General features: G+C 30.7%; 2 protein-coding genes across 2 annotated transcripts in view; one reads left to right on the forward strand and one right to left on the reverse strand.

Annotated features, from left to right (window-relative positions):
• LOC106461581 (vacuolar protein sorting-associated protein 13C-like) overlaps positions 1 to 21144 on the forward strand; it is a 219273-nt gene that overhangs the window by 75811 nt on the left and 122318 nt on the right. The gene's annotated exons all lie outside the window — the stretch shown is intronic.
• Positions 2466 to 8293, reverse strand: LOC111086287 (glycerol-3-phosphate phosphatase-like). The gene is made up of 3 exons (XM_022388592.1): positions 8114 to 8293; positions 7094 to 7238; positions 2466 to 4014 (listed from the first exon to the last, which is right to left on the reverse strand). Exons 1-3 carry the CDS (start codon positions 8133 to 8135, stop codon positions 3828 to 3830), a joined length of 354 nt encoding a protein of 117 aa, XP_022244300.1. The 5' UTR covers positions 8136 to 8293; the 3' UTR covers positions 2466 to 3827.

Consider the following 21144-nt stretch of genomic DNA (forward strand, 5'->3'; position numbering starts at 1 on the left):
AAATGCAGGATTAAAATATATTTTAAATTGTGTGTGTGTGTAATAAAAATGTTTATTGGTATAGGAAAACAAGAAAAAGCTTTGTAACAAAGTGTTGCTAATATCAAATTATAATGTATTTCACTTCTGATATTTTGCATCCTGAAGTAAAAAATATGCACTTATAATATTTTTTCCCTTTTTATAACTTCAATGTAATATGTATTTTTTTATATAAAAACTGCATAAAATCCTTACTTTATATGATGAGCTCTTTAAACAGTGTTGTCTAATTGGTAAAGGTAATCTTCAGTTTTTATGGTCGAGATCAAATACATTTTATAAACGAGTCAGGTCATTGGCCTCCAATTGTTTTGGCCTGAAGCCTCCACTTCATGCACATTATACAGTCTGTGCCCCATGCTTGCATATATACACACACATTTATATATCAACAGCATATAAATCACAGTGAAGAAATTGCAGGTTTGGGCCATTAAAGTGCATTGACTGAAATCACCTAACCTTGCATGGTAGTCCTGTTGTGTTTGGTAAACCTCCAGGTTGGAAACCAAATCATTAAAATTGGAAACAAAATACTTGACATACTAATTAATACTCTTGTGTACAGCAGTCTTAAAAACTGTCCCATCAGTGTTAAAAAGTTAGTATGTTGTGAGATGTTGTTATTTTTGTTAAGTTTTCCAATGTGAAATTAGCTTTGATATTGATAGTTGAATTAGTTTTTTGAAAAACTAATATTTGGACAGATGTTAAGTCTGATTTTGGGTAATTTTTTTAGGTATTCATCTCAGAGACTTTTGATGCAACAACTCACTTTGAGACCACATGCTTGGATGTTTTGGATATTTTTCGCAGAGGAACTGGAGAAGATTTTGATTTCTCTAAAGTAAAGCATAATCTTGGAGAGGAGCAAGAATGAGAACATTACTAATAAGTATCAGCTTTTTCAGGATATCTTTCTCTACATCTTTGTCTTTATTTGTAAAAAAGAACATCTTACTTGAAAAGGTATCCCAGGAGCTGACTTTAGACAATTATGTCAACAGCAACTTGTAAAACACAGTATGCTCGCAGTTTTACTGCCACCTAGGGAATCTAATGATATTTCTGGCATGTCTTAGAAATCTGTTTTGTGTACTAAATTTCAGCTTGTAATTTTGTAATACTGTTAAATCAACATTGTTTGTGCAGTGTACTAAAATGTTTCAGCTGGTGGTAACTGAATTTTAGGAGGTTAGAAATTGATTAGACTTATTTTAATTGGTAATATGATTACAAAGTGATGTTATTCAAAACGTTTTTCATGAGGCATGACCATTCCAATTTTTATTACAACTAGGCTGTACCTTTCATTTCACTGCAGCACTTATGTAAAGTTTCTGAAATAAAAACTTGGTTCACTTAGATGCTGGTCTAAAACTGTTGTCTTCAATTGAGGGGGATAGTAAATTTGTTTGTTTTTATAGATTCTTGCAGTTGAAACCCAAGTACTCAGTAAATCCACTTTGTAAGATAGCACTTGTGTGTTTTTCTTTACTTTTTTTTCAGCCTTGTACTGATAAACATGTTTTATGTTATTATAAAGTAGGTTATTTATGAGAAAAATACAAAAACATTCACTTATATTTAAAGTAATAAAGTGTGATTGTTTTTCCAACTATGTCATGTGAATTTCTTACAATAATTATAATTAGGAAGTGATAAAACTTAAATTATGTGTATTGTATTATATATTAATTAAACATAATTATAGACTAGTGAATATGATAAAAGATGGGTCTTATGCATAAAGTAAGCAAGACAATGTTTAAAGTTCACAATAAACCTGATGATGATTGCATGGAAGTTACACCTAAGTGTAAACTTGTGCAACAAGCCTGGTGTCATTTTTAATAAATTATTGTGCACTTTCAACTTTGTAGTGCTTCTAGTTTATACACTAGTGCTTTGAATAAAAGCAGCACAATAATATTTTAAAAGAATGTCTCCATTATTTTGTGTTACAGGTTTCTTAAAGGTTTAAAAAACATTACAAACTATACAAATTGTACCTCCTTGGCAGTTTGATTTGAATATTTTATTAGTTCATCATAATCATAATTTTATAAATTACAAAATATAAACAACACACTCTTATTTAAAATTTTATGGTATATTTAGTAGATTGTAGGATTTCAAACAAACATACTTGGTGACTTGAAAGGTATTAACTTAAGAAAAATCAGTTTTAAAATATAACTTGATTCTTCAGAATTACAGGTTCAATGACAACTTTAATGCACAAATGTGAAGTACTCTTAGCAAGCAGTATTTCAGTCAATGTATAATCGGTTATCTAATATTCTTAGTAGAATAATCAAACCATATTAGGCTTGTTAGTTAAGTTTTGTAGTGGGCTGTGCTTACTCAATTAAAATGTAACTTCAGAACTGTTTGACCTTGTATTAATTGTATCCTTTTAGTTCATGCACCTGTGTAACCAGACTCATCTTTGGCTGAATTAAATGTTATGACAAACAAGTTTCTATGATGAATTAATGTAAAACAAGCATAAAAGTCACACTGGATCTTTCTGTGGACTGAAATGACATTAAGAGATATTAAACAATATGCTATAGAATTAGGACATGTGTAAAATTAAAATATGCTATTAAAGCTTCCAAACAAATATTGATAGTTTTGTAAGGAGTGAATCCCTCAATGATGTGAATTTGTTAGTGGTAAAAAAAATAGTTTAAAAAATGCTTGCTTAAATTATAATTAACAGGAATAAAAAAATTGTATTTAAGCATATAATGAATGAAAAATGTTATCTTCACAACCTAAATTAATATAAGTGTAAACTTTCTGATCTCATATTAATAAAGTAAAAGAAACTTGAGTTACATCAGTATTTATATTTAATAAAAAACTGTTTAATTTTTAAATAAAACATTTTAATGGCTATAAATTTGTGATGTCATGTTTGTCAGAATTTGAAAACCTTTGTGGAATGCTTTTTTTTTCATACCTTGGGTATTCTTTAACACTTGGTAAAAGTTGGGTTAAGGTGATAGGAAAGCATGTAGGTCCAAAAATTGAAAGATAAAACCCTGTAACCCAAGCCCTTTCAAAAGTGCTCAAGTTACAGGGTTTTGTATTTTGTCTAACTGATGAGTTGAGTGAATAATGTGTGTGTTTATACACTATAATCCTGTGAAGTTGGTGGAGCTACATCACTGTCATTTTCTTTTGTTTTATTAATTGAAATATTAAATGTGCTATAAACTTCTTATAAAACCTAAATGTAACACTATTAGGTCAAACTTGATTTCTACAGTCATTTGATGTAAATAAGAAATACCAGTTGCAAAGATTTTTTTTAGAATTCATGCGTTTTATTTCAACATATTTATATATTTCATAACTTTAGCTTATGATGAAATCGGAACAGTCATGCATCTGGCCTATAAATTAAATAGCATGTTCTCTATAAAACACTAGTATTTTCACTATCACAATAAAGTTGATATAACTACACACTAAACACATGACTGATGTGCTATGGTAAACTTTAATTTGCCCACGAAAGACCTATACTTCCCTGCACTTTAAGGAGGTATAATATATTTTAATAGGCTAACAAAAACATCACTGTATACAGATATGTTTAATAATTTAGGTGATTTACTGCTGATAATAAACTTGTGATGAAATCATAATGCTATTAAACAGTAACAGCAAAAAATACCTTCCAGATAAATAGAAAAAAGAAGGTAAAAACTACAGTGTAATGTAGATCAACTTGGCAGCAAAAAAGTCACATTTGCTACTCGAACATTTTATCAGAATACTCCCATCATTTGTCCCAGGTCAGCTAAGCTTGGGAGATAATAATCAGGAACCATCTTTTGATCATTCTCACAGTCGCTATTACTGCATCTTTCAACTTCATTAAGATCACTGATACCTGTCAAAACCAGCAATGTTCGCAATCCAGTGGTCTTCCCTAGAAGGATGTCAGTGTTAAGCCTAGAAAAATGAAGTTTTATATCTTCAAGCAAAGTACATGTTGGTCTATCATTTATATTCAGAGAAATTCATAAACGTTTTTAGATACATTGAAATATAAAATTTTCATAAAATAATTTTATTTTTCCTAGTAATATAGTAGCATAATGTGCCTGAAAGGAAACATGTAGGTCAAAAGTAAATGTACCTATCCATAACACCATTAATTTAATACAACCTAACTTTATTAATTTAAATTAAATTTGTAAAAAGTAGGGAATTATGAGGATTTTACTCAATAAATGGACCTTTCTGGATAAGAAAATGAAAATATTTTGTACTTTCATTTAAATGTATTCAAATAAATATGGATATAAAATATTTTTAAATATTTTAGAAATCATTTGTAATAATTGCATGTTTTCCACTTTTTTGGATACCGTTATAATAATTCCCAAATATATGTTTGTTTATAACTATTTTCATCACATCATCAACATTTATTTTACAAATACAAACATACTCTCAAAAAAGTTTTATTCAATGGATAAACATGGAAGTTTATAAAGCAACTTTCTTTTATATTCACAATACTTTTTTAAAACTTATCTGACTTGGAATTAACAAAACTAAATGCTAAATACCTAGTGTTTCTACTTTGCACTTCATTTCATAGTTCAAATTAAGAAAAAAAAGTACTAATTCACCTTAAAATCCATATTAAAGTACAAAATGTAAAAGTTCAGGTAATTAGAATTTTGTTCCCACTAATGTTACTGCATAAACACATGCCAAGTTTAAAAAGTAAAATTGATATATTTGTTTGGTTTGTAAAAGTCATTACATTTTTCACATATTATCATCATAGATATTTTTTTATTTTAAGGAAGTACTTCTAATTAGAAATACCAATACTATTTGGAAACTGTCTTATTTTACAAGCTCTGGGTTAACCTAGGCACAAGTGGGAAAAAGAATACAGTGTGCAAGGGCAGGAAGTCTCATGTACACATAATAAAATACAATATAGTCAAAAAGAATCTTTATTTCTTTTGGTTTGATCTGTGTTTTTCTGAAAAAGCTTTTTTTTTTCTTTGGGCAAAAACATCATTGTTTGGAATTTTAGCAGAATTTACAAATATATGCTTATTACCACCTCAGGTTATCACATTTGCCTATTTTTTTCATTTTATTTTTATTTACAGAACATAAGCTAAGTAGATTTCAATTGTGTAAAGTAACTATTTCTGATAACCATTCATCTCTATCCTACAAATCTTTTTCTCTGCAGAAGCAGTTCCCAAACTGTGGGTCGCAGAACAAGACACAGTAAAATATAAAACTATGTATAAAAAAAACAATCTTAGGAAATTTTATATTACTAAACTTGATTGTACTAAACTAGGGAAATAACCATCACCACCACAGTTAAGAAGGGGTCCAAGAAAACTGCCTGGCTACTCAAGTGGGTCATAGGTTGGGAAAATGTATGAACCTCTGCTGCACAGCTTCTATGATGATGATTATAAATGCTTCAGTGAAAAGGATTCTCAAGGATGACACTAATATTTATTTGGTTTTGGCAAAAATACACTGACACATCTATATTTTTAAGATTCATAAAATGGGTTTATAGATGATAAAATGAAGTATGTAAGGTTTTTCTATACCAATAGTTTCAGTATTTCTAACAATCTTTTAATTGCTTTTCTACAACCATCTTCAAAATAAATAGCAACAAAATAGCTTAATTTGTTATAGAATAAAATATTTATCTTGTTGCTTGCTACATTAATGTTTCAACAATTACAAGTGACTTCCTGTGCTTAGTAATATAGCAAATCTGACAGTTGATACAATGTTTTGTATCGTCCAGAGTCTGCCGTTGCATACTTCCAAAATTTCTATCCTTACCTGATGTTTTGTCAAGAGAAAATATTCCTGTAGCTTCCAAAAAGAAATAATGATGAAAAAATCATCATTGGCAATTATAAAAAAAATCTCAAGTCTCTAATTAAAAGATAGTACTTCAAAACTTGATCTTGAGGTTTCTTCATTACCCTTGACTGCACTGAACCTCACTATTTTCAAAAGCATAATTAAATTGCACAGAGAAGTATTAATATTTAGATTCAAAGATGAGAACAAGTGCAATAACCATGGTTTTAATCAATAATTTACAGTTGGATTAACAGAAAGTGTATAATCTATAATAATAAAAGGGCATGTGTGTGACCACCGTAGCTCCAAGAGAAAAGAACCCAGATACCTGAAATTTTGCACCCATACTAAGTGGACGCTGAGGGTGTGCACCTGGGTATTACTTATTCACATATGTGCTTGCATGCATGCACATCTTTTTAATGAGGCAAGATAGCAAAAAAACACATAGAAGTGGTTCCTTATATAACAACTTTTAATATATAGAAAATCCAGTGTGTTTTGGTGACAATGCATTCCAACAATGGCTTTTATGTCATGTTGCTTAGCAACAAAAGTATACAAGTTATACTTTTATGCTAAAATGGGTTCAGAATACACACGCTATCAACCTAATAACCGGAGCAAAGCTAGTACTTTCACTAGTCATAAAATAAGTGTCAAGCTAATAAAAAATATCGATATTTGACTGGGAAAAATAAATGTAAGCCCAGAAGCCAGCAACTAAAGTGCAATGTTAACAGTTCAGACACACCCGAATGAAAGTTTGAATATTTTTTTAAATTTTAATTAAGAAGTAATATTATGAACATAATATTAAAATATCGATTCTGAAATATATTTGAGTAAGGAAGTGGTTATATATAATTAGAATTAGATTTTTTAATAACATTTTGAAAATTTGTTTATAAGTATGCACTCTGAGTGACCTGAGCATCCATTAATTTGGGAAAGTTTCAAACTTTTCTGCATAAATAGATTTTTATCTTGTTTGATTTTTCTTTTTAAATACATCCTACCTTAGTAGCGATCTTAAAGGTTATGAAGCTGATTTTAGATAATTGACAAAAAAAGCCAAATTTATAAAAGTCAACCAAATGTAAATAACAAGTTGACCTACATGTACGTTACAAACCCCAAATTAAGTAAAAATACCTACCGGTCTCCAATCATAATGGCTTTTGATGGATCTAAATCTGGAAATTCATATTTAATGCAGTCATACATAAACTTCTCTGGTTTTCCAAGAATAATAGGAGCCCTTCCAGACACAGTTTCTACAGCTCGAACAAAGGTTCCTGTTCCTGCAAAACAATAGAGATCAACTTATTGAGACTGACTTGCACAAACTGCAACTAGATGACTCTATATTTAAAAAGTAATGAAGGCACACAAATTTAAAGCAGATATAAACTCAAATAAATGAAAACAAGTACTCAACCATTACATGTAATAACCTAAACTGAAAATTTAAAATAAAAATACATTTGTAAGTACAATCATGACAGAGAAACAAAGGTCAAAATATGAAGAAGTATAATAATATAACGTGAAAAATCTTATAATACATAATCTAGAAATTTTTGGTAAAATACAACTTAAAGACAATGGGATATGATAATAACAGATTAAGACATAAATATTCTACTTTATTGCTTTTATCAAGTTTTTTGGGATTGATGATAAAGATTGATTTCTACTAACAAAAAAAATATACTTAAGTGTCAATCTCAATAAAGCATCACTCATAAAAGAATAAATTATTTTTGTACTGATTAATTTTTAAATTGCCAACATAAATTTCTTTAGATGTACCTTTTCTAAATATTTTCATTTATTTTGCAATCAACATGTGGCAAGTTTAAGAATTAGGGACAAACTAAAAATTTACAAATCTATACTTTTAGTCAGTTACTTTTAACCCTGTGTAAATGAGATTGCTTTTAAACAAGTATACAAAACAAAGATAAACATGACCACAAAATTAGTGGGCAAAGCTATTCAGAATTTAGATGACAACAAATAAAATTTTTCTTAAATATTTTCACAATTGAGTTGGGCCAAATGCCAATGAAAAAAATAAAATGAATAGTTGATATTAAAATCTATTAATTAAGCATATAGATATGTTAGTTTTTCATGAAAATTTAGAAGAAGCATAATAAGCAAGTTTTCTAACCAGGAATCACTAAATGCTTCATCTCTGTTGGGAACTTCTCATCAGCATTGGTGGCTATAAATATACAATCAGGATTCTTGAGGTAACTGGCAGCTTTGACTAGCTTAGGATAGCTTACATGTTGATCAAACCCCACAACCACAGCTCCTACCTAGCACATAATGAAATAGGTAAGAATAAAGTCACTCATAATTTTAGTTTTTTAAACACCAAATCCAGTAAATGAGGATTATGACTATTCATATTTTAATCATTACATATAAAGAATAAAAACTAAGCTTGTTTCTAAGTACTCTTAATGATTCTACATGAATTCAATGCACAAATAGGTCATTGTTAATCGCAAGGTAAATTAAAATTTTGATGTTTGATTATCAGCTTTTATGTTTTTGATAAAAACCCTATTTTGCCTAGAAGTTACGACATTATGAATAATACTTTATACAGATTCTTCAAAAATATACTAATGCACATAAAACTAGTTTTTCTATTACAAGTAATCCTGCTTACTAACATTTTTGTATTATTTTCCCTAAATTTTAGTGGCATCAAACCATTATGACTTAAAATGTAAACTTAACAAATCTTTATTTTATATATTTTTATAATTACTTAAATACAAACTATTTTTATTTATAAGTAATCACATAAATAAAATAGGTTATAAATAATAACATAAATAGCATGTGACTTCAGGTAGTTGTCAATTTAAAGAAATAATATTGACAATCTGTTAAAATTTTCATTATCTAAAATACAATACTAAAAACAAAATTGCACAAAAGACATCTCTAAAAAGTAAAACTTACAGAAAGTTTAAAAGATTGGTTCAGAAGTGCTGTTTTTAAAATTAAAAACACCATAACAGTTGTGGTCACATTATGTTCAGTTTTGTAATCAAATGTCCTTCATATGTGTGCCACATTGAAGTGTGTCTCTTCAAAAGAAGGCATAAAAAGATCATAAAGTACGTTCTCATTATCACATGCAGAACATGGTCAATGCAACTTAAAAGTCTGGTGCCTCAGAACAGTGACATAATACATAAAAACTGTATATGTTCTAAAACTTTACTTACAGATGATAAGCAAAATACTTAAAAATAAAACAGAAAAGTCTAGTTTTATAACAAGGAATTAATGATCAAATATTACACATTAAAACTAAAAATTAAAGAAACATGTACATAAAAATCTGTGGAACATGGTATATAAAACATATTAGCAACTATAAAAAGTGATACTGGATTTATTTAAAAGTTATGGAAACATTGGTCTAAAAGCTAGGATAAAAGAAAAAAAAATTAAAAACAACAACGGCCAGAAATTTTACTGGCATCTTTTTAATACCAGTGTTTTATACAATTTTTGTTTCTTAACATAAGTTTTGTATCAGTGTGTCCACAGTTTTTGAATAAACCATGTTATCTGTTTTTTTTACTGTTTCTGCTTTAGTAGTAAGAGTTCTGAATTAAGACATTCTGTGGGATTGTAACTTAGTGGTCACATTAATGTAAGGATCTGCATCATGAACATAAATTAATTGGATGGGAAAAAATATAGGAAAGGGACTCAATAATAAAATGTGTCTTGACCCTTTACAAACTGGGAGGGTGTAACTGATTTCTCTACATTATTTTTCTTCTTACAGTGAAAATACTAAACCAAATTGCATGAAACTTCGAATGAACTTACAAAATGGTTAAATAGTATAAAGTTTTGGGTTAAATAAGTTCATAAAATTTGATTGTGAAATGAACAAAAGTTTGTTGTAAAATACTGTATGAAAGAAAATTGAAAATATTACATTTTATTATAGGACTTTCCATCATTTTGAATGCTGATAAGAAAGTTCCATAAGCACATTCTAAACTCAAGAAGTCAGATGACTGCAGAACACAGCAAACACTTGATGTTTTTTGACGGAAGGGCCCAACATCAAACAATTCAGCTACAGATGTGTGATTACAGAAAGTCGCTACTTCTGACTAATTATGCATAATAACTTCAATCAAAACAATCACCTTTAGTACTTCTTTGAAATACATAATAATGTTGATATTTTCAGGTGTTTAGGTATTAACCTGTTGAACTTTCACCTTTTTTATTAATATTTTTCTCTTTAACTTTTACTTTTTTAATTTTTTAAAATAAAAATTCAGAATGATTAAAATGTTACTTGTTTTCTAATCTAATTCCAAGATTTAAATTAATCACTAAACAAGTTCTACAATTGATACAATCCAAATTTAATGTTAAATAATTAGTTTTTATTCAAACCTGAATTCAGAATAAAAATAAATCTATGTATTAAGAAATGAAAAATATTTCAACAAAAACTAATCTAACTTGTTAGGATTAAACTTGGTAGAATTTCATTTTAAATTATTAAATGAAGTTATATTTTTCAAAAGCAGTTAAAACGAAAATAAATATAAAAAAAAACACTACAAGTTTCAAACCAAACTTGGTAAAAGGTCAATTTTAAAGTTTAATAAGAATTTACTTTTTCTGGTGAGCTATGCAGGTTATTATCGATCTTGAATGAGATTTTCTCTGGACTTATACCACTGTTGAATACTCATGATCAACGTGCAACTATGCAAGAAGTCCAAAATACATGGTTGGCATTTCTTAAAAACAATGAACAATATGTTTCACATTCTTTATGTAAAAAACTTGCAAATCAACAAGCCAACAGTGTAATTTATCAAACGTGACAACCCATAAATCCTAACCAATATATGTCCAAGACAGCCTCGTTTTGATAGCTATCAGATTCAAGCTAAAAGTTCATGGAGTTCAATACGTTTATCTTTGCAAAACGACAAGATTTCAAACCGATAAATAATATAATATCTAATGTGAAACAAATTAATTTTACGTTAACTGCACGTACATAGTTGCTATGGCTATAAAAGCTACAACTAAGGATTTGTTAATTCTAACAGGTAATGGTCTGAAATATACAGCATAAAAAAAATACTGTAATGTTATCAGAGAATTAATCTGTTAATTATCAATGGTAATTCTAGCGAATGTAATGAGAAAATTAAAGGCTTAAGCTGTAACAATAGAAATATTTGATTTCAGATCTTTACACTAGTTTTTCTTACAGATCAAATTTAAAAAAATATCTCTCATCAACAATTTCAAGGTATTATAATAATTTTGATAAATTATTGTTTTGTGTCAGTAAAGGAAACTTTCTAATACAATATCACTCATGCAACAAGTACGAATTAAAACTAATGCATCAGAAAAATCAGACTATGAGCATCAAACTGAATTATATTTACCATATAATACAGAAACACATTATCATTTTATCAGACATTGGAGTACTTTCTGATTAATCTCATAATGTGATACTTAAATTATTCTGGATTCCAAAACTATATAAAATACTACAGTGATTCAAATACAGGTTTAGCTTTGGAGCTAAAAAAATATGACTAAGAATTAGTCAATAGAAATAGTCTGACATACATTAAAGAGGATATACAAAAATACTGTAATATTAACAGAGAAAGAACTGGCATTAACTAGCTCATTATCATCAGTAACTCCATGAATGTAATGAGAAAATTAAAGGCTTTTAGGCTAAAACAATAGAAACTTTTGATTTCAGTAATCTTTACACTAGTCTTCCTATTGATAAAATTAAAAGAATTTCATCAAGTTTCAAGACTCTTTAATAATTCTGGTAAATAAATGCTCTGTATCCTACATTTTATTATTACTACTGGATTTTCTTGAGGCTTATCACTTTACATTTCTACTTTTACAGAAAATATAACTTTTATTTATTGCTTCTTTTTGTCTGCTCAATGTTTTTTTTTTTAAATGACATAGGTTTGTTAAAGTAGAAGTAATTTTTACACATATTTAACATTTTATATATTCATTACAGAACCAATATTGTATTTCTTATATGATTCAGGTATTAACTTAATTTCTTATTATTTTGCATCTTCATAAACATTAGTTTTTGGCTGTACTACTGGTAAAGTCCTGCTACTTGACTCCACATCTAAGCAATAGCATGTGTCATAGTAATCTGTCTCAGGTGCCACTCTCCTCTAAAGTGTTGGAGATGTTTAATGGGTTTTCATTGGCCACAAGACATTTTTAGGGAAGGTTGTGGAAAGTTTGGCTTATATGCAGTTATACTTATGTTACAATGTTCAACAAAAAATAAATATATGACAATATTTGAGCCAATAATTAGCATTTGTGTGTTCCATAAGTAAAGTATACTCTATTATTTCTTTATTGTTACTTTCATTAAGAGTATTGGCTATAATATGTAATATACATCATTATAAAGATTGTTTTCACTATTAGCTTAACATATTTATTTAGGACTAACCTAAATCTCCTATGCTGGATAAACCTTGTAGGATATCATAGGGATTTTAGCCAAAAATATTAACAGCAAGAGTACCCAACTGATAAAGCATTTCATTAACTATACTCATTACCAGGTTGATATTTTCAGTTTTGCTCTAAATAGGTAGCTTGCTCTGATTATAATTTAATTTTAATTAGCAGTTTTAAAACTGAATATCAGTTACATTACATATTCTTTCCCTAAAACATATTATTTAGATTTGTTTACATGCCATTCACTAAAATTGGAGTCCATATAATGAATTACATTATTTTCAGCAATTTTAACATAAAATAATGTTTAGGGAAAACAAGGGGCCTATTCGTCCATCAAGGCTGTCACATCCCCTAAACTGAACTAAAACTATAAAAAGAAACACCTCAAAGCTAGCCCTTATCAATCATATGCTTATCAAGCTTTCTCTTAAACTCATTTAAACTTACTGCCTCCAAACATTTGAAGGCAACCCATTCCAAAGGCCAATGACCCTGTTAGAAAAATGAAAATGTCTTAGCTGAAGGTGACTCCTACCTTGCCAAAATTTATATTTGTGGCCACTGGTCCTACTATTCTCATTGTTAAATATCAAAAAAGATGATGCATCAACACTATCAATTCCCTTTACAATATTAAACACCTCAATCAGATCCCCCCTAACTTATATATTGCTTATATCTTCATTAGTAAATACTGAAGAACAATCAGAATTATATAACCTAGCCATCTCCTAACCATCAGATATGAGCCTTCCTTTATCTTTCCTCAAAAGTCCTATCCCCATCCTGACATTTTGTTTACCCTTAATGTATTTAAAGAAATCCTTACTGCTAATTATTATATTTTCAGCCAACCTTTTCTCATATATCCTTTCTGATGTCCTGATTCCTGTTTGACCAGTTTTCTTGATCATCTATAAATCTTCTAAATCTCTCAAACCAGTAAATTTAAAATTCTTAAATCTGCAGTGCTTTTCTTTAATTTTATCCTTTATACCCTTTGTGAGCCAACACGGTCTTGTACTTGCAGTTCCTTCTTTTTTTTTCTATAAGGAATATGTTTATCTTGAATATTTAAAAATTTATCTTAAAAATTTTTCACATCTGATCAGTGTCTCCAAATAATTGAGCTGCCCAATTCACAACTAATAATTCTTGTCACATTCCTTTAAAATTTGCTTTTTGAAACTTGTAACCAAAATATCATTATCCCTTATCTCCATATGCAGCAAAACATCAAACCTAATAAAGCAATGATCATTTGCACTCAGATTTTCCCCAATTTCCACCCTCTCAATTATTTCTATATTAGAAGTTAACAATAATTCTCAAATAGCATTGTTTCTAGTAGGTTCCTTGACCAATTGTTAAAGAAAGTCATATTGAAGAGTTTCCAAAACCTTTCTCCCTGATGCTTTGACTCTAGCATTTCCCAATCTATATGCCTGAAATTAAAATCAGCCATAAATATCACTTCATTAACAGCTGAAATCGTAATCTCATTGTAAAGTTTCTCAATAATTTCATCAGTATCATTTGGTGGTCTGTAACAAATTCCCACTAAAAGCCTTTTAGTTTATATCCACTAACAGAAATCCAAATAGATTCAATCTCCTTGTTATTATCTTTTTTATCCTCAACTTCAACAGGATATAACTCATATTTTACATATAAAGCCACTTCTTCCCCCTATTAAATAGCCTGTAACGCTGTATTTCAAAGAAATTTCTGTCATCAAAATCATCTACGTTTAACCATGTTTCAGTTATTCCCATTATATCAAAATCCTCCATTCCTACCAGTGCTCTAAAGTCATCTATTTTATTTCTTATACTTCTAATATTACAATAGTAACAATTAAGCCTACACTTCTATATTCATTTACTGTGCTAAACTGTGCATTTATTTTTTCCTGGCCCTCATCACTGTATAGTCCTAGTCTAAAACTTCCCTTACAGCCGAGTTAATAGCCATAAAAACAAGCCAGACCCTATCTTATTTAAATCTAAACCATCCATTCCTAAAAGCTCCTTTCTTCCACTGAACTGATTCCAAAAGTCCAACCAGCCAGTCTGCTCATCTTTACATACTAACCTAAGCCTAGCATTTAGCCTTAGTAACCTATTTATAACTTCATCCCCACCATTAATTCTCAGTGGTATTCCTGACACAATTAAGTCACAGCTCTTTTCTTTAAATGCCTTTATCAACCCCTTGTACTTATCAATTAACTTACCTTTCCCTACATACCTATCCCTTACATGCACAACAAAAACTGCATCATTGCTAGACCTCTTTATTATATCTCTTGCTCTGTTCGTTATATCCTCCACTCATTCCCCCTGGGTAGCATAACCTATTTCTGTAATCCCTGTTTACCCCACAGACTATCCTATCCACATTCCTTGTCACTGAATCATCTATAACCTCCTTAAGTTTATCATTCATATCCTTCTTTGGTGCATAAACAGCCTCAAAAAGTATATTTAAAAATCTGATGTGATCGATACAGACCCTACTGGTAACTCTTAGGTTAAGGAGATTATACCACACACAAAAAAAAAACACATTAGTTTTGTGAAATGAACCTAAATGACATATACCCAAAATAAGCAATGATGGACCACTATAAATCCTGAAGTTGCATAACTATACCTTCATCCTACAAAATAAAATGACAATGAATTATTAACTTTTTCATATAATTTTTGTATTTATTATGTAATGAATAATTAATTACATTGTTTGATAATTATAACACAAATTAATGTACTTGAGTATGATATACATGAATGATGTAATTATACTTATAAATATGAAGCTTAATTCTATGTGACTGAAATTAAATCTTTCTCTTTAACAACAGTTTATGATTGTTTTTTATATATTGTTGAATAAAAGCAACTTTTAACTTTAAGAATTATAAAAAACATGTATATATATATACACATAACTAAATTAGTAGTATGTGTGCATAGAAAGCTTTTGAAACTTCATTAAACTCTGCAAAAATTAAATTAGGAGGTAGGGATGAATAAAAACCCTTTAACCCGAGCATTTGTGTATGTCCTACATATTGGTAATTGCATTTTTTACACTGTATAAGGTAAATGGTGTTTTTTGCTTCACAAGTGATTTCTTTAGATATTATAAAGTTTCTTTGATTGTGCTTGTCAGAAAATGAGTCAGTGGTTTTTATGAACTTGCAGGTTTGACAACGGGCTTTATTACATGGACGACAACATTTTTGGGTGGGATGTAATTCACTTTTGTGTGAACAAGGATATCTTTTAGAGTTCTGCTTTTTTTGGAAGGAGACAATGGGAACTTCAGTAAATATCTGTTTAAGGCGATCATTCAGTTGTAGGAGTTTTCAATGCAATTACCAATATGTAGGACATTTCAACAACCATAAAATCTTCTATTAACACCGAAAAAAGATCTCCCCTTTGCTCAACACTTAACCAACCCGGTCATTCCATTAACGATGTTACTCTCATCTGCACTGAAATAGGATTCAAAACTAAAGCAGATAGAGAAATAAAAGAAGCTTATTGGATTGCTAATCTGAACACTGTTCCAACTTTTGGAATTAATCTAGATCCTGGAATCAGTGATCTCTGTTCATTGGTTTCATCTTTGTCAGAAAAATAATTTTTCATGCAATGTGAATGCTGAATTTCCTAAAACTTACTATTTATTTAAGATAATTTTCCATACCTGTTTTTATAAATTGATTAGCATAACATATAATTTTCAATCAGTCTCCAGGTGTCACCTTTATTTTACTTAAACACTTAAATATAGTTTCGAATAAACATATATTTATCAATTTCTAAGGTAAAATATCCCTAACACCTTTTCATATACACTCTCGCTATCGGCTACACTGTACCAGAAATGAAATGCTTACAACAGTACATAGAGAAATAGACTAAACATTTCCTGGAAAACCAGATGACCTTCATGACATCACTAAACTCCCTTTTACATATATCAGTCTTTCGATTACACCACCATTTCCAGTTTGTCCCTGAAGAAGAAAGGTCCACCTTTCGAAAGCACTCGGGTTATAGGGTTTTTATTCTTTTCTATCAAGACTTTTTGAACTTGCGTGTTTTTTAACATCACATATATCTGTATATTTATTAATGGTACGCTTTTGCATATTGATAAAGAGTACTTTTTTAATTTTCTGTGATTTATATTGTTTTCTTTGTCAGTGATATTAACATTTGAAAAATCAAAGGAATGATTATGTTAAATGTATTGAAATGTATGAGTGAGAGCCTTCATATGTTCTTTCAAGTTATTTTCTTCTATGTAAGAACTGTCGCAGTCTACATTTAATTTGGTACACTCATCATGGTGTATTATTTTCATGACAGAAGCTGTTTTTTTTTTCTTGCTTGGAAAGAAAATCTGACATTTAAATCAATAGCACACTTTTTTAACAGTTTTTTTACCAAACTTTTTGGATAACTTGTGAAAATTTAAGTATGTACAGCAATACACAATAAAGGGATGGGTTTTCTAAATTCATTTTATTTGTCGCTTCAACCTGCAATTGATTTTATAGGGATAATAATGTTTAATTTATCACTTGGGAAGGATAGTAATTTTGTGATTCAACTTTAGATTTGATTACATTTTTCTCAGTTAGAAAAGCCCATTGAGAGCAAGAAATCTTTTTTTTTACTTGCATGAAAAAAATTTTATGATCCCTCATTTTCATTTAGGATCATGCAATGAATTCAAATTTTAGTAATTTCGTATGAAAGTATCCTTATGAAAATGGGAGTGTGAAATTCATTGGCTCTTATTTTTTTCACTAAATCATTTAATAATTAAGGGTGACCATAAACATAATTTTCAACTGTTGGGATGGATTACATTCAGATTTAAATAAAACTCTCAGTAGAATTTGAATCTTTTTATAAACAATAAAAAAGTTTATCCACATTCCTTAGCTATCATTTATTTCTATTTCATTGTTGTTTAATAATGTAATATTATTACTGATGATGTAAAATGTAGCTGTTTGAACTGTTTTATAATTTATTTCAAATTTTGCCACATAGGTGTTGACCTGGTGAAATGTAGTGTTTCTTGAAAAAAAAAAGGTTTCTAAACATATCTATTTGTTCATTCATAAACAAAAAATACTGTTTAGATTGCAAAGTTCTTCCTATGAGTTATTTAGGTTTTATTCTTTGAATTTTTGAAAGTTATTACCAACTTTGATTGTTTTGTCATTAGACCCTACTTTATTTTTCAATTTGAATTTTGGCAAGCCTGTATGTAGAATGTTCGAAAGGGGGTTCTACTTCATAAGATCAAAAGTCAACACATATTGAGCGAGGCACAATCAGCATGCAAAGCATGTTAGTGTTACAGGATCTGGGAGTATGCCCTCTAGGAAATTTGTAAAAAAAATATGTGCTATGAGATTAAATCTGGAAACAATTTTGCAAGAAATATAACTTAAACTCTTGCATGGCTGTTCACATAAAATCCACAAACATTCCATGAAAAGTCAACAAATTATCATTCTGTTGTAACACTACATGGTGAGCTAGCCTTAAATTAGCATAAATATGTATGTTTTGTTATTGTGAAGTACTGTACTATCTACATGCAAAGTAGTTATTAATTGTTAAATTATATTACTAAATACCATAGGTAGCTATGTTATACATATATATATATATATATATATATATATATAAGCATAATTTTTTATATCACAAAAACAGGGGGTTTGCCTCAACCCCCACCCCCCATGTATACGTGTGTGATTATGGAATTCTTTTTAAAATATGTAATTAGAAATTAAAATCTGTTTACCAAAAATATTGTCAGAAAGGTTAAAAAATACACTGTTCAAAAATGGTAAATTTAGATCCTCTTTTCTTCAAAAATGTCAAGACTATATAAATTAGCTGTGTGTAGTAGCTGTCATTTATTGAAGATTATTAGAACTTATACAATTTAAACTTCTTTGGAAGCATATACTTGAAAAGTATATGCTTATCTCTAGTTTGTACCATATTATCACTGGTTTTTAAGAATTAAAAGAGTGTATAATAATACTATTCCAACCACACTATGTTTATCATATCCATCGCTGAGAACACACCTCACTCAGCCCAGAGCTAAACAGGCCAGCTGGAACACAGCAAAAACAGTAGTGGTCAGAACACTATTTACATAAACCATTTGTTACATCAACAGTTGTTATGGTAAAAACACCTCCTATCACACAATAGCTATTACTCGATTGCTAGATTTTCTTTTCCTTTGCCAATCTAAGCATTGGTCTGATTTTTTCTCACTTGCTCCAGTCTTTTATTTCCCACTTAATTGCCTTTGGCAATATCTGTATCGTGTCACTCTCGACCTACATCAATGCACCCTCTATCCTGGTACTGTATATAAGCACCTCTCATTTATCTTGTATTATTACTTTTTCTCAACGAAGTGTTCACTAACAGGTTACACTTTACTACAAACATTGGAGATACTTTGGGAATTCTTCATGTTACCTATTTGATTTTCATTAAAAATAAAACTTGTTTGGCAAGCTGATGTACGGCATGAATTCCTGGATTACTGTTTCTGGCATGGAGGCAAGTCAGATCTCTCCTATCCTGTCTCTGATATCTAGCATCACTCAACAGTCATCACTCTCAGTTGAGGCTGTCCATGACCTTATTCATAGTGAGATGGAGACATATATTCAGTCCAGTGGTGTTCTTCGGGGGTTCTGAGACTACATTTGCAGGCGATCCTGGACATTCTGGAGATAATTTAGATTCCCTTTTTCCAGCACCTTCCTTTACTCTGTTAGCTTCTCATGAGGCCGATTTGGATCAGCCACCTCTGGATCCTTTTTTTAAGTTGGTAATTTGAGTGTGTGTGATGTTTTGGGTCTTTCCCAGGCTGATTTTGAGTCTGCACCTTCTTTGATGGCAGAAAGGTCTGAGGGTGAGTACTTAGTTTTCCCTCAGTCCTCTGATATTGTGGTTTATGCAGGGAGGTTTACTGCTCGGTTACGTGAAGAGACAACTACGCCACAACATGCTTTAGCTTACCACTGCTAGGTGGATGTATATTTGGACTCTCAAAGATTAGACCCATACCTTGAAATGTGGGGTTCCAGAACAGATAACAATTTTCTAATATTTGTCTGACCCTAACTACAGTGCTGCAATATTTATCATCCCTCCAACTTTTGTTAGCATCTACCTTGGTTAGATTGTCAGCTTCTGCACTTTCCCTAGTCTCTTGGCTGGTATGTTCTTGGGATTTGTTGAGTACAGATGCATTGTTGGAGGGCATTTGTCTACCAGCTCCCACCCTCTGTGACTTATATGAAGTCCCCTTTCTTTGATCCTTGATTTTTGTGGGCATTCCAAAGTCTTCGTAATCAAGGGTTGATATCGCCCATCTGCATTCATCCCTGTCATCGTTGACTTCTCGACTTTCCTCGGCTCCTAGAGGTGGTCACAGTTCCACCCTTATTAGAGTGTCCTGACCCCTGACATCAGCCCCTTGGTCCATGGGTACCCAGAATAGATTCTACCCCATATCCATGAGGTTGCTCCACGAAGTTGAAACACCACCAATGGCGGTGGTAATTGCTCTATGCCTTCAGGGTCTGTTGGGGCTCGGCTCCAAGAATTTCTGGAGGTGTGGAAAACCTCTACCATGGATCCATGGGTACTACATATCCTTGCATCAGGAATAGTCATTCAGTTCACTTTTCCACCACCATTATCCCTCCCAACCCACAAATCCTCAGATTTCAGAACTTCATTCAAGGGCTATCAGAAATTTATTGGGCAGTGCAGATAGTTGTCCAAATTCTACCAGGGTTTGTTATGCCGAAGAAGACAGAAAATTGGCATCTGGTTCTGCAGTCTTTCTCTATTCTCCAAGGGTTTACAATGGAATCATTCCTCACTCTGCATTGGCATTTTTTGCCAGCACTGTGGGTGATTAAGTTCGATGTCACTGACTACTTTCTGCACGTTCCTATAGCGGGGTCATCACACCATTATCTCCATTTTGTGTACAAGGGTCAGGTGCTGCAGTTCAGGACTTTGCTCTTTGAACTAGCATCAGCACCATATGTGTTCTGCCAAATTATACAAGCTTTTTCTCATCACCTCCATTCCCTAGACCTGTGCACACATCATTACATGGATGACTGATTACTGCTGGCACCACCTTGTCAGTTGGTGGAACACCACCCCCAGATTCTTCCTTCAAAAGCAACTAAAGCAGGCTTTATTATCAGAGCTGAGAAATCTATTCTCACTCCAACACAATATATTGTCCATCTGGATGTCTTTTTCAACATTTATGTCAGTCTCCGCTGACTTCCATTCGGCTCCACACTGTGAACAGGGAGTACAACTTTTACGTTTCCTTCTCCCACTGCACGGATTGTTCTTTCTCTTTTGCAGATGTGGGTATCACTTGAATCCCTCATTCCTTTCATAAAAGCACGCATGAAATCCATTCATTGGTCTCTACGTGACTAATGGATCATGAACAGTGATCCACTGGATTCCCCATCTCCTTATTCAGGATCAACATCTTCGATCTCAAGTGATGGTTAGATTGGAAAAATTTTAT

The sequence above is a fragment of the Limulus polyphemus genome, unplaced genomic scaffold (assembly GCF_000517525.1).
Source record: "Limulus polyphemus unplaced genomic scaffold, Limulus_polyphemus-2.1.2 Scaffold992, whole genome shotgun sequence".
Taxonomy (NCBI): domain Eukaryota; kingdom Metazoa; phylum Arthropoda; class Merostomata; order Xiphosura; family Limulidae; genus Limulus; species Limulus polyphemus.

What these genes read in the sequence shown, in the direction of transcription:
- LOC111086287 (XM_022388592.1), bottom strand. Translation starts at nt 8,135, where the DNA reads ATGAAGCATTTAGTGATTCCTG. An exon ending in GAAGCATTTAGTGATTCCTG is followed by an intron (nt 7,239 to 8,113) that starts GTTAGAAAACTT and finishes ATTGTTTTGCAG; the next exon opens with GAACAGGAACCTTTGTTCGA. An exon ending in GCCATTATGATTGGAGACCG is followed by an intron (nt 4,015 to 7,093) that starts GTAGGTATTTTT and finishes TCATTTTTCTAG; the next exon opens with GCTTAACACTGACATCCTTC.